Source organism: Phodopus roborovskii, unplaced genomic scaffold (assembly GCF_943737965.1).
Source record: "Phodopus roborovskii unplaced genomic scaffold, PHOROB, whole genome shotgun sequence".
NCBI classification, from domain to species: domain Eukaryota; kingdom Metazoa; phylum Chordata; class Mammalia; order Rodentia; family Cricetidae; genus Phodopus; species Phodopus roborovskii.
The window spans coordinates 822,905-837,883 of NW_026126470.1; the positions used below are offsets into that span (position 1 = coordinate 822,905).

Sequence of the window (14,979 nt, forward strand, 5' to 3'; positions counted from 1 at the left end):
ACCATGGTTTTACTTTCTGTTGGTAATACCGGTCTGCTTTTCCATCTGCTCTGAGCTCTGTTCTGAGATTTGGAGGTCCTGGGGGATTGATTTCCTTCTTTATCTTTCAAATGCACACTTTTGGATCAAGACGCTGTTCTGAGTATAGAAGCAAATATCTATGATTAATGGGGATATTTTCAAGTTTATAATAAAATCCAGAGTCAAGGACTTGCTGTAGGCCATGTGCATAGAGTGAGCTCCTCCCTTCAGCGCTTGGCTTTTGCTTTCTCTGCACGGGGCAGCGTGGTGATTGGTATGGGGCTGGGTCCATGGACAGGATCCCGGGGCTCCGATTTGGCGAAGCCACTATTTAGTTACAAAGCCCCACATAAGTCACCTAACCTCATTTGACTTCAGTTTCCTCAGCTTTCAAATGCAGGTCTTGTGCTGTGTTCTTTGAACTCTATCTCTAAAATGCAGGGGGAGGGGGCATATACTGGATCCCTTTGGGCATTACTTTTGGCTCATTGCAGGTTGTATGAGTGGACATCTTGGTTCTTGTGCAGGTCTGTGACATTTTTCCTTCTTGATTTGCATCACTTACATCATGTTTGTACCTCCCTGCCCTTTGTGTCATGCACTGGAACCAAATCAATGAGGCCCTACTGGCCCTACTGGTACTAGACCTTTGAAGAAATCCATCAAATCCCACAGATCCATGTTTGCAGGAGAAACTTGGTTTCCCCCCATAATCTGAAGCTGTTTTGATACAACAAGATTTCTGAAGTAGATATATAGGATTTGTTGTTCTTATCATGATTCCAGGTGCCAAAACTTATACTAATAAAAGGCTGGAAGCAACTTCCATCTAAATAGGTCACAAATGGCCATCTTATATTATCTTTCTGAACTTTTCAAGCTTATGGCCCCAAAGTTAGAGCCTCTTAAATCTCATTCATTTTAGTGATGTGTGTGTGTGTGTGTGTGTGTGTGTGTGTGTGTGTGTGTGTGTGTGTTTGGGGCAGAGTGTAGTGTAGGCTTGACTTGAATTCACTATTTAGCCTCCTGGGGCTGGCCTTAAATTTAAAAACCTTCTACCTCTATCTTCTAAATTCTGTGGTTCCTGGTGTGTACCACCATGCCTAACCATCATTTTGGCCATTTTTAAAGCTATGTGGTTATTGACTTAAACAGATTTTCATATGATTCAGTAGGTAAGAGCCCCAGTTGCCCTTTCTGAGGCCCTGGGTGTGAGTTCCTGTACCCATATGTCAGCTCTTAACTATCTGTAACTCCAGTCCTAAGTGATATGATGTCCTCTTCTGGCTTCTGCAGGTACCAGGCTACACATGATGAAGAGAGAGAGAGAGAGAGAGAGAGAGAGAGAGAGAGAGAGAGAGAGAGAGAGAGAGAGAGAATTTTAAGAATTTAAAACAATGACACTGGACTTCTCAAAGTAAATCTGTTCTGTTTGAATATTATTTTTATAAAAGCCCCATAGAGTCTTAAAATCCAAGAAACATGGGAGTTTCTTAATGTAAAATCCTTTGGTCATCATGATGGAAGGTGGAGAGTTATAGAATACATTCTCTTAGACCCAGAGGCCATATATAAATACAAAGCCAAAGCCAGTAACTAAGCATTGCTTCTATAATAATACCTCATGCCTTAAAAATAGAAGAAACATTTCTGTATCACTCTTTCATGTGATATGAATGGGGGCACATGAAATTTCCTAAAATCCTCATCTGTGTTATGGTTTCAAAGGCTAAACTAAGTTAGGGAACTGAGTTTTACAAATCTTTGCAGCTTCTCATTGCACCATACCCTTATGTTGTTGTTTGCTTGGCTTTTAAGTATTTGGTAGCAAGACTTTTCTGTGAAAGACCTGTCTGTAAACAACAGAGTTGCCTTTTAGAGAGCAGATGGTATGTCATCCTCAACTCAGCTGTTTTATTTTTTTTATTTATTTTACTAAAACAGGTGTTGGACTGGATTTGGCCACTGGCTTAGCTTCACCAGAGAGAAACTGACAGAACTGAGCTATTGGATGAAGATCTTGCCTAGTTTCCTAACTGATCAAATGAAAGAGAGACCGAGCTTATTGATAACAGATCTCCTGTCTGAGCTTATACTCCTCACATGAAGGCATGGTCTTCTATTTTCAACACAACAGCTGAGCACTATGGAGACAGCATTGTGAATCCAATGTTGGGCACCAATGGCATTTTTAAGAGTAGGATGTCCATCTTGCTTTTGTGTATCTCTTGGGATTAGGTTAGAAGGAAAACTAAGCTAGCCAAAGAACTGGATCTGGTGCACTGAGGCCCATTTTTGTCCTTTTGTGAAATCCTCCCTTAATTTAGGGATGTGATAGGTGCATGCATTCCTGCATTTTAGATGCCTCTACAATAATGGTAGCTCTTGATATATATATTAAATTGAGCATGCTGAGGTCAAATACATTGTTTTAATTCTAGCTGAGACATGTTGGCAAAGACATTCAATAATCCAGTCTTCTGTTGAGCTCATCTGTTAGGATCCCCAAGGCACTTCCATTCCTAATACTCCTTGACTTTATCCCCCAGAGCAATGCCTGGGACACAGAATTTCTCAATAGACTCTTTAAAAATGATTGATATATAAACCCAATCCTTTCCCCACTCAAACCCCCTCTTCACATGGAAAATCAAATGCTTCCTCTATTCAGAGAAGGAAACCAGGTGCTCACTATGTGAGTGCTTTGCTTTGGTTCAGCAGTAACTGACCATTTTGATGAACAGTCACTCAGACCATGGCACTGAGTATTTATTGTATGAATCTGATTGAAAGAAATCAGTGGTGTTGATTTGTAGAGCTCAGAGCTTTGAGAAAATATCTATGGGATTTCTAACTTTTCTTTGGCCTTGAAGCAGACCGGATTGAGGGGGAAAATGGTTGGAGATGAATTACAGTCCTGGCCTCTAAGGCAGACTTACTCGCACTTATGATTGGGCTAGTTTAGATGTTTAAGATTTGGCTTTCTATTCTTACTTAGGGATTGGCTTCCGGAAGGAGAGCTAGCCATGGTAAGAAAACTGCAAATAACTAAGAAGCCTCTACCCCCAACTTATCTCTGATTTCTGCCCTTGAACTTAAAGAACTTAGGTAATATGGGCAATTTCTTTTTATCATATGAAAAACAACATGAGATTAAAACGTCTTAATTATTTATCAGTCCTTTTTTCTTAAGATTAATTAGTTCTAGAGCCCAGTGACAAGGTCTAGGTAATAATTATAAATTTTGTAGCCAGCAATATGTAAATGGTAGCTGTGTTCATTAGAATGAACACAACCCCAAGGAATAGGTTTCACAATGAGCCCCCAAGACCCCACTGTTTAATGACCGAGTATATGAGTTTGAAGTCTGTCTGTGTCTGTTTTCTATTGCTCCCATAAAATACTATGACCAAAAGCGGCTTGTGGAGGGAAGGGTTTATTTTAGCTTTACAAGTCACATGTCACACTCCTATTACTGAGGGAAGTCAGGGCAGGAACTTAGAGGTAGTAAGGACTGAGTAAGCCCCAAGGAGTAAGTCGGTAAGCAGCATCAGTAAGCTGTGTTCCTCAATTGCTTCTGCATCCATTTCTGCATTCGCTGGCTTCTCTACTAGACAAACTTAGGGAGGAAGCATTAATGTAGGTTCCCTCTTCTCAGGGGACTCTAACCTTTATCAAATTGGTAACAAAACAAACGAAAAATCAAAAAACAAAAACCCATACAAAACAAAAAAACTAACAAACAAAAAACCAAACCAAAACAACCAGGACAAAGAGGACCAACCAGAGCAGCAGGTCCTTGAAGAAGGTGGGTGTGGCCAGTAGTGTCTAGTGCTATTGCTGTTTAAAGTTCAAGTGAGAATAATCTACCAAACGCGTGCAATGCAGTCCCTGCTGCCCTTACCTAGTACATTTGTTTATGCAACTAACACAGAAGCAATTTCCAGTGGATTACAGACTGAGGACCAAGTGAATCAGAACCAGCAAGTAGACACTGTGGAGAAGTTGGTTGGAGAAGGGAGAAGAGGCAGGCACTGAGAATCGGAGGTCAATTAAGGGCGCTGTTTTGTTGCTATTGTAAGAGGAGGGAAGTTTGACTGTGAAAGACAGAGAAAAGTAGAACGAAACTGAACAGAGTAATTTTCCTTACATGAGTAAGATGTAGATTATAGTCAAAGGAAGTCTCTCTATGTGTGAAAGAAAAGATCCCTGTTAAGCAGAAGAAGGATACAGAAAGGCTTATAGTTTGAGAAGTGAGAATCGAGGGAATTCAAGTCTAATGGCTTCAGATTTCCCATGATTAGGGCCAGAGGTTAGATGAGAGGGCTGAAAATCTGACATGGTTATAAGATGTCCAGAGTTATGGGAATCCAGTTTAGATAAGGGACCATAAATTTGTAGTGATGTCATAAATGTTCTGTGAACTTTAGTAGATATTTAGTAGATATTAGAGGCAGGATTCAGGGCTTCTGTGTGAGACATGCCAGAAATTGTGATGAGGGAATACAATTTTAGTGATAAACCATGGGATCAAGAGATAACACTGAATGAGCTATCTGCTGGTTGGTGGGGAGGTGAAGGAGTCACTGAGGCTGTTTATTCCAGTGATGCACAAGTGACTACAGTGGGCAATTTAACAAGCGAGGAGACGTAATTGGAGACAGATTGTTGAATTGGTCATTTTGGATGTAGGGCAGATTTACTGATGGAAATTTTAAGGCTCATTTGCATGAGAATGCCTCAAACAGAAAGCTATGTTTTTTGGTAAGCTCTGGCATTTTGTGTTTATTCCTTTGTGTCACAGTAGTGACAATAATATGTGGATCTGCGTTTGTGGGTTGTCATATACTAGCATTTAACTAGGCCAGGTCCCCCTTTCCCGTACTATTATGTTCTCCCTGGTATCCCATCAGCCCTTTGTTCTCAGAATCCCTCTCATGCTATTGTTCCTCTTTTCTCGATCCCTTGGATGACATCTATTGCTGTCAATCTCACCCTATGGTACAGTGAACTATCACATGTGTGCTCTACACCTGAGCTCTAGATTATTACATGCTCAACTTCTCTCTGGATTGTTTTCTTATAGGATTTACACACATACACACACACACACACACACACACACTGGTCACTCATCTACCTGTGTAACTAACATAGATAACTTCTGCCTCTAAAATCAACCCTGACTCACAATGGAAAAATCCAGGAGTGATGTTGATTAACTAGAGAGGTCTATTTGGTTGGATATAAACTTTCAGTGCCGGAAATCAGACTCTCGATAATTACTTTTTTCACCTGTGAGCCTTATGTGGTGTGTATGCAAACAGAAGTGTTTTAAAGCATGTCCTCAAGTAGCCAAACATAAAGACACTGAACTAGTTTGAATTGCTGCCATAACAAGTGACTACAAACTTAGGAGTTTAAAGATGACCAGCATGTTATCTCACATTCTGAAGGTCAAGATCAGGGTGGGACTGACTGGTTTCTCGGCTCCCGCTCTTAGAAAACTGACACATGGGTGTCAACAAGTGCTGGAAAGTTCCAGAAGCTGGGAAGGAGTCTCAGTTCTGAGCTCAGAGGATCACACTCCACGTGGTGAGAGGACTGAAGGCTCTGTGTTCTTGTTGACCACTGACTGTCACTCTGATCACCTCGAGGTCACCCGTATTTATTGTCATGTGACCCTATGCTGGTTAGTTTTTTGTCAACATGACACAAGAAAGGGCCATTTGGGGAAAGGGAGCCTCAGTTCAGGAAATGCCCCCATAAATGGACCTATAGGCAACTCTGTGGGCATTGCTATCCCCAGACAGCTAGTCCTGGGATGTGTGATAAAGTACATTAGGCAAGCCACGAAGAAGGGCAAGCTAGTAACCAGCATTCTTCAGTGATCTCTGCTTCAGTTCCCACCTGAGTGGTATTTCCAAACATCGGTGTAATATCAGTGTCTGGTTCCATTGTTTGCTTTGATTCTTGGTGGTATCTTATCTTGCTTCTTTGCAATATCATTATCTATTATATCTCTGTATGTGTGCCTGCATGTGTGTATGGGGCATTTCTGCCATTGTGTGCACATAGAGGCCAGAGGACAACTTTGTGGAGTTCTTTCCTTTTATCTTTGTGTAGGTTCCAGAGTCCAACCTAGGCTAAGAAATAGGCTTGTGGACAGGTGCTATCTCACTAGCCCATTTTAAAAAAGATTTTTCTTTAGCTACCATATTGTATAGGACTGCAGAGGCCAAGAAACATGGTGCACACCTTCCTTTGTTAGTCTGTGTTGTGGGATGTATTTAGACAACTAGGTTAGTCATTTGTTGAAGTGGGTTTGTAGTTAGTTGTTTTCATGCTTACCCCAGTATATTAGCCCAGTTTCCTTCAGCGTTACCTTTAAGGTCAGGGCAGACTTACTGAAGACTATTGTTTTTTTGAAGCAGAGTTGGAGTTCATTAAGAAAGCCTTTTAAGAAAGAGAGATAGGATAGATGAAGAGAGAGACAGAAAGATTGTAAGGAAGGACAGACAGCTGTATATAACTATGTGTGTGTGCGCGTGCGCGTGCGTGCGCGCGCGCGCACACACACACACACACACACACACACACACACACACACACACACACTTGCATCCTTCCTCTCTCTCACTCTTTCCGTTCCTTCATTTTTTGGGAGGGGATGTGTTTTGCTTTCAGACTGGGCCTTACCATGTAGTCTAGACTGGTCTTGAGTTCCTAAACAGTCAATACTGAACTTAAACTCACTGTGAGCCCTGTATTGGGGCTCTGCTGCTTGTCTATTCTTTTCTTTTGAAAACTCTCTTTTTCTTTCCTTCTCTCTGCTTCCCTCCTTTTCTCTCTCTTTCTCCTTCTCCCACCCAGTGTGTGTGTGTGTGTGTGTGTGTGTGTGTGTGTGTGTGTGTGCACTTGCCATGACCATGTACCCTTGTAAATACATACAGAGACCAGAGGAAGAAGTTAAGTCTCTTTCTCTGTTGCTGTCTGCCTTATTTTCTTGAGATAGGGAGATTCAGTGATCTCAAGCTATCAGTTCCCTTCCTGGAAAATGCCTGTCTCTGCCACCAGTGTTGGGGTTACAGACAAAAGCTGCCATGACTGGCATTTGCCCTTCCTTTTGGCTCTGTTTCTCAAGTAAGGTCTCTCTGTGTTCTCCTAATACTGCTAGGGGTTACTTGTTACTCAGTGCTAATAAGTCTGTGGGTAGGGGATGTGCATGGTGCCTCTGCCTTGTTCTGATTCAGTGTCAGTCTTAAGCAAATGCTGTGTCATGAAGATGAGTTAAGCTAAGTGACCCTGTCCCTTCTAGATCTCTAGTGGTATGGGTCTGGGGGTATCTGTGTCTCTCACTGAGGGGCAGAGTTTATGTCCCTGTTCGGTTTTCCCAGATGCAGTCAATGTTCTCCTGCACTCCAAGGCAAGAAGGTTCTTCTGCTGTGGATTAGCCTTGTGTCTGTAGAAAAGGTGGGTGAAAGGCTCAGGACAGTTACTTTCTGACTTCTTAGTCTCACAATGCAAAGGAGACTTTCCAGAATTATTGCCCCTTCCAACTGTTCCTGTAACTGTTCACAGAAGACTCTAGAAGGGGCAACAGCCCCTTCCAATTATTCCTGTGACTGCAAATCAAGCCCAAATCACCCCTGCATTCTTAGCTCCTGAGAGGGTTCTTTGGGAATTCATTAAAATTATTAACCAAATTCTTTTCGCATTCAGTGACACTTCTCCTTGTATGTTCTTCCCATTTCTTAGATTGCAGGTGTTTCTAAAGCCTCAGCTTACATCAGTTTTAGATATGGTACTCATTTAGGGTTATCTTGTGGCCTTTGCTTTTCATTGTTATAAATCTGGAATGCTGTTCTCTCCAGTTTGCTAGGTACCACATGGAAACTAAAAGCTCAGTGTTTTTGAGAAGGTTTGGAACACCTTCACATGCATTCCCAGTTTAGAACTACAGAAGTGCCAAGCGGTGGTGACACACGCCTTTAATCCCAGCACTCAGGAGACAGAGGCAGGTGTATCTCTGTGAGTTCAAGGACAGCCTGGTCTACAAGAGCCAGTTCCAGAAGTACAGAGATATTTATTTAATGGTTAAATTACTCTGTGTAAAAATGATGTATATGGCTCTGGTTAAGGACACCCTCAGAGAACATTCTTCCTAATGAAGCAAGGCTACAAAGAACATGTTTGTTTTTCTGGCTGTCATGCTCACTCACTCTCCAGCATCTTCCCCAGTCTCTACTTTGTTCTCTGTTTTCTTCGTTGATTTATCATTGCAGTACAAGCCACATGTTTTCAATTTGGACTAATTTTATGATAAATCTCACCAAAGCTATTACGCATGTATTCCGAGCCCCTGCTCAGTTTCCCTATGTCGTGAGTTGAGCTGCAGGATCGGAGTCCCTCTTGATACCCCAGGGCAGGTGGCTTCCCAGCTCTGGACTGTTCCTCATCTGTCTGGTGTTGCTTCCTGCTCGCTGGCTGCTTTAGTCTCCTTTGCTGGTTCATTCTCGTGTTTCTGAAATGGGAATGTCTCAGGACAAGGACATTGGGTCTCTTCTCTCATGCCCTTGTTCTCCTGGTGATCTCATCTAGTCTCATGATTTTAAAATGGTCTGAACACCACAAGCTGAAATTTTCTATCGCCAGCCTGGATCAGATCCATTTAACCAGCTCCCTCTTTAATGCCTCTACTTGGTTTCCTACCCAACACCTAAGTTTCTGCTTGTCTCCAGTGAGGTTCCTGTAAGAACTGTACCCTGAACTCTCCAATGCTACAGTCTTTCCTAACTCCATGAAGCACTGCGCCACTTTTCAGTGAGTTAAAAAAATCTGGGAAGAATCTGTGCTTCCTCTAGTCCGTCCTTTTCTCATGTGTCACACTCAATTCAGCCACACTTAAAGCTTCCTTTTCAGATTTTACACAGAATTGGGAACATGTTTTTTTCTCAGTCACATTCTCCGCCACCTTGATTGCAAGTGACACTTGTCTGTTGTGAACTTGTGATCACTGGGACAGCCTGCTTTTACCTTTCAGAATGGCCTCAATTTAACACTCAGAGCAACTGATACTAACACGTGATTGATGGACCTTAAGCATTCTCCTTAGCTCACAGAGTCAAGGACCCAGTCTATGAATCGGGCTCAGTCATGAATCGGGCTGATTTTACCTCTGATGACCTCCTCCCCACCTGTCTTCTCCAGCTATATTAATTATCCAGGCAGGTTCCTCTGTCTGGACTTCACCTCATGCTTCTTCAGCCTAGGATGTTCTTCCTCTGCATACTCGAATGGTTAGCTTCTTAACTCTCCTTATGTCTGCATCCTAAAGTGAAGTTGTCTCCCTTCTCTAGAAAAGGCTGTATGCGCTCATCCTTCCTAAGGGCTTTCCAGCTCCGCCTTCCTTCACGGTGTTTTCCAACATCTGCAGTTGTCAAGTTGCTTAGATTATGTCTCTGTAACTATCTCAAACTCCTGATGGCTCCGAAACAAGAAAAATACGCTTATTGCTCAATCACATGTTTATTAATATGACTAACTTTCTGTTCTTTGTAATAACTCGGAACCAAGACTCCCTCTGGTCAGTGTACTTTGGCTAGTGCAGGGGGGAAGGATGGTTCTTACTATTCACAGTTCTATGTTCCAGCCTGAAAGTTTCACATCTTTACTTTGTGTATGGCTGGGTACTTAGCGTTAGTTACGTGACCATGACTAATCTTGGGGAGATGGAGACATACTTATTTCGTGTGTCCAGAGTAAGGAAAGTCTCATTTTTCTGGTGAGGGGGTGTTGCATGATGAATACATTGCAAGGGAAAAATGGACCAGCAACGCCATTGGCAATAAAGTACAACATCATTGTTTTAAAAGTCTGCCTGTATTTAAGGAAGGATAGGTTCTAGGGCTAGCCCGTGCCCAACCATGATGATGCTGTTATGATATTCCCCAGCCATGCAGTGAGTCAAAAATTCTCTGTCAGCGACAGGCCTGTGTTTTCTTTCTGGGCCAAATGTGGTGCTTTCCTGGGCAGACAAAAGTCCTTCATACTAGAAAGATGCGGTTTGGATTCTCAGTATGCAAACTACCCTTTCTTTCCTGCCAACACACGTGATGATTGCTCTCCATGTGGTTATGGAGAAAGTCTGTTGACTTGATGAGAGGAGGCATGTCTTGGGTTCCCTGTTTGACCTCTCCAGTTGAGTTTTATGATTCTGTAGAAACTAAAAGTTAAGAAGTGAAAGGAATAATAAGCATATTTACTTTTGACTGGGCATGGTGGAAACCTGCTCTCTCTGATATCAATGAACTGCTTAGTAGATATTTCCTACATAGGCTCCCATGCCTGGTAGAGACTGGAACTCAGAATTGTGTGTGTGTGTGGGGGGGGGGGTTGCACCTCACCAGAAGTAATGCAGATAAATAATACCTGATTACCCAAACAAACACAACTTTTGAGCCAAGATTACCCACCAGGATCTGATATCAAGGTCTCAGGGCTGTTTGGGTCTTGTTTTGTTTCATTGCTTCATGCTCTTTGGAAGGGAGTGGCTGGAATGTACTATAAAGACCTCTAATTCTGCAGTTGTGCTCAGTTTATTGCTACTTTACTTACTTCATCAAATTGCAACAACAAAGAAGAAAGGAAAGGACTAAATAATGAAGGAGAGGCTGCCAGGGAGTCACCATCCTAAAAATAAATGTAATGAAAGGAATTTAGAGAAAGCACGTACAAGAAAATAATCCTTAAATTGATTATAAGTGATTCCATGACCAATGGCTAGCCAGCAAAATTCTGTCCAGAAGGGCAATTCCAGGATTTTATGATTTCCAGCCCTCTTAATCCTGTTTTATAATTTTGCCAAAATCCCCCAGAGTTGTTGCCTTTTTGTCTGAAGTTAGCGCTTCCTGTTTGTGTTGCAGGTTCCAAGTTTGAGGTTATTATGCCACATTAGTGAATAGCTGTGCGCTTTTCAGATGACCACTGACTTAATTCTAAAGACAAGCATCTCATGCCCCTTGCCAAATGCCATGTTTGCGAGGAGAGGAGAATGGCCTGATGATCACCAGAAATGCTGTGTCTGTGATCATTGTATCCTGGCCTCTGTTAATCAAACTTGAGTTTAGGATGGAGAAACGTGGTTCATTGTAAAACCTAATCCACAGTCTAGCCTCAGTGTGTCTGCCCAGTGTCTTCCCAAGAAGAACAGACAAAATTGTTTTCAAGATTCTTCCAACTCCTTGGCTGCCAGCATTTATGAATATGATCCTTGAATCTCAACCAGACTGGACCATTAGCTTTTCACAGCTATGTTGAGGGTTTGTAGTCCATGTGGACTGCGCCTTAACCATTTTTTTTAACTGCTCTTCCAAATCCTGGTTTTGATTTGACACTTATTCTCAAAGCTAAGCCAAAGTTCATTTCTTCATTACAAGAATTTCTCTGTAAAATAAGTCTCTGCTCTCTCTAAATTCAATAAATCTCCATCATTTCATGGTGTAGTAATAATCTCTCGAGTGTCTGGTAACATCCTCCAAGATGAAAATCATATTGCTGACTCTAAGAAATGTTTGGAATGAAACTGTCAGGCATACCTCAGGGGGATAAAACCCTACACATTTATCCTTTGCTAACTTATTGCTTATAGCTGCTATTTTAAAATTTAATTTTAATTTTTAAAGATTTATTTTATGTGTTTGAGTGTTTCGCCTGCATTTATGTGTGTGCCTGGTCCACAGAGGTCAGAAGTGTGTGTCAGATCCTATGAGACTAGAATGAAAGCTGTGTGAGTGCTAAGAATGAAACCAGGGTCTTTTGCAAGAGCAAGGAGTGCTCTTAACCATCAAGCCATTTCTCTATCCCTCATATTAATTCTTTACAAAGTTTCCTCTCTTCCGTCTTTTGTCCTGCACACCCTGAATGGTCCACACCTTGGAGGCAGAGAATAATTTTCAGGAACCAGTTCTCCTTCTACCACGTGGGACCTAGGAATTAGATTCAGGTCATCCGACTTAATGACAAGCACATTTACCTGATGCAGCTTCTTGCTGGTCCTCAGATTAATCCTGAAAACATCAGCATCTCTCTCTACTGAGGTGTGAGGGTACACAATGATGTATAGTCACATGCATACTATTTAGCTTATGTCTGCATCCTTATGTTTCTAGAACTCGTTTTTTTTTTTTTTTTCCTATTTGTAAGTGTAACTTTCTAAGATATGTTTATTCTAGCCTCAGATACTGTTTTGGTCTAGCCTCAGGAAAGAAAGAAGAAAACAGTGCTTTGAACTGTTTTGTAATTGATTCACCCAGACTAGACAAGGATGGATGGAAAAGATGATGAGTACGACATGTGTAAGACTAGATAGTCTTTTCAGGTCTTTAGATATTGTGTCAGAGTCTGGGACCCAGGATAGTGCTTCCTCCTAAAGGGGAACAGGTGCCGTATGTAAGGGCATGATAGTCTATGCAGCATAAGAACAGTCAAAGATGGTATCTGGGGAATACAGGATGTGGCTTTAGAGTTGGAAAGAAAAGACAGTAAAGGAAGAAAACAGAATAAGTAAGCATAAGGAGCTGAGGGCTTTACAGACATAAGATTACAGTTAGCATAGAAAGTGTATCTATGCTTTGTAATGGAGAGACCAGCTATTCAAGCATGACATGCCTTCATATTCCCAAGGTCTTTCGTAGGACTTTGCACAGGAGCCTATCCTAAAAGATATTCAATGAGAAAAACAACCATTCCTCTTATTTAAAAAAGTAAATGTCAGTAGACCAATTGTAAATTTCATGCTAAAATCATACCAAGTTAGGATCTTTATTTTTTCTAGCACAAATAATACAGTAAGCATATACATATAAATAGCCTTTTCTGTTCAATTATCTTTTGGTTGATAGATAATTGTTTATATTTGTGGTATACAATATGATGTTTTGAAATATGTATTATTATGAAATGACTAAATCAAGCTAATTAAAAAGTGAATCACACCTATATATTTTTGTGTGTAAGGTAAGAAAAGAGTCTATAGTCATCATTTAAAAGTATATAATATACTGTTAAGCACTGCAGTCTAAAATTACAGTTAAATCTTTGGAACATAGAAAATAAAGTTTTTGTGTTAATTAAAATGGAATAGAGGCCGGCAGTTTTGATCATCTGTGGACTAGAGATGAAATGCTGTTTCCTATCAGGGACCATTGTGTCCTCAGGGAGAGCCGAGCTTTCATTGAATAATAACGTGCACATTGGGATAGACTGAGACAGTAAGTGCTGGCTTACTAGGAGGGCTTGTGACAAAGGCCAGTGGGAGTTCCAAGTAACACTGGGTCATTTAAACTTAGACAGTAAGATGAAGTGATTTGGGGGACCCAGTATATTGAATTTTAAGCAGCAAAGTCTTGAGTCCATGTCAATAGAGACATGCTAATTGCTTTAATTTTTTCATTTAGCATTGGCTAAAAATAGAATTGAGAATAGCCAATTTAAACAGCACATTTGGTTTCCAGGAGGGACCTGGACTGATAGAATTTCATTAAATTGTCGTCTGTGAAAACTTCTGAAAAGTTTTTTTAATTTAAATATGGCTCTAAACGCTTGAGCTATTTTGCCAAGAAATCGAGAGGCAGTATTTTTATTATATGGCTATCTGTAATTACCTAATATTTAAATTTTTTATTATTCATTTTTCAGAAACACGGATAAACATATGTGTATTGCGCGCGCGCGCATACACACACACACACACACACACACACACACACACACACACGAATTTAGTTTAGGAAAATACTTTTGGTTGGCTTCTGTTACAATGATTGAATTTTATGTGGCCCACGGGGGTCACATGATCTGACTCTGTTGCTCAGTTCTACACCCCTTAACTTATTACATCGTGACCTTTCAATACACCGACCACTCTTCCTTAACACCCTGCTTACCGTGTCTGATAGCCAAAAACATTGACCACTCAGCAATTGCTCATTGGTGGGAGACAGGAACACCTTGTGGTGTCATCTTGGGTTTTTAATCCTGGTATGCACATGTGTCTATTTCCCACTACCAATAAATGGCTTTGTTGGAATCTGTCATTCTCTCAGCATCATGGTTTCTGCTGCCCACTATTCTTCACTAGCTGAACCTCAACTTCTTCAGTCAACTGTATCTCCTAGCTTCTCTCCCTGGTGATTTTAAAATCAATTTATGCCACACTGGGAACTTCCAAGTACTGTGTTTCAAGAACAATCTCCCAAGAGTAACTTGTAATACCCAAAGGACAATCTCATATCTTCATTTAAAAGGTTGAATTTTTACTAGAAAGGGATAAATTTGCTTCAGAACCTCTGTTCTACATATGAGAAAAAGAAAAACACAAACTTCTTCACACTGAAAACCCTAGTTGTATTTCTACAACTTGAAAGTCAGGAAGATGTTTGCTTTTTCAGACGGGTTCATTGAGTTAGATTTTTGCTAACATTTAAAAGAAATGTTATAAAATTCTATTTTAAACCAAAGCTTGAGTCATACCTGCCTTGCAAAACTGAGAAATTTTAATAGTATGAGACCAGTAGAAAATTATACCAAGTCTCAGGCTCATTATTTCTTACCTACAAAAATCCAAATGCTACATTCACCAAAATTATAGCCATGGTTAGTAATAAGGTACACACATACTTCATTTGAGTGTGACATAAAATTCTACATTTTATTAGTATTTTAAAAAATATTTTAAGCATTTAAAGTATTTTAATTTTTACCATGAAAAAGAAACAAGAACAGATGTCAAAATAGTAATAACCCAAATAGGAATTTATTACCATAAGCAGAAGAAACTTAACTATAGCATTTGGATACTGAGGTCAAAGTTTAGGTCAAATGCCACTTTAATTGTAAGTATGAACAACACTTAAATGAATCTTTCTAGAACTGATTAATTAGGGATGAATATATACA

General features: G+C 40.6%; 1 protein-coding gene across 1 annotated transcript in view; it reads left to right on the plus strand.

Moving 5' to 3' along the window:
- Nucleotides 1-12,346: 12,346 nt before the first annotated feature.
- The window catches only part of Abi3bp (ABI family member 3 binding protein), a 158,111-nt gene continuing 155,478 nt past the window's right edge, over nucleotides 12,347-14,979 (plus strand). Inside the window, exon 1 of the mRNA XM_051191629.1 lies at nucleotides 12,347-12,377. Within this exon, the coding sequence (XP_051047586.1) occupies nucleotides 12,347-12,377 (31 nt within the window). The remainder of the gene's footprint in view (nucleotides 12,378-14,979) is intronic.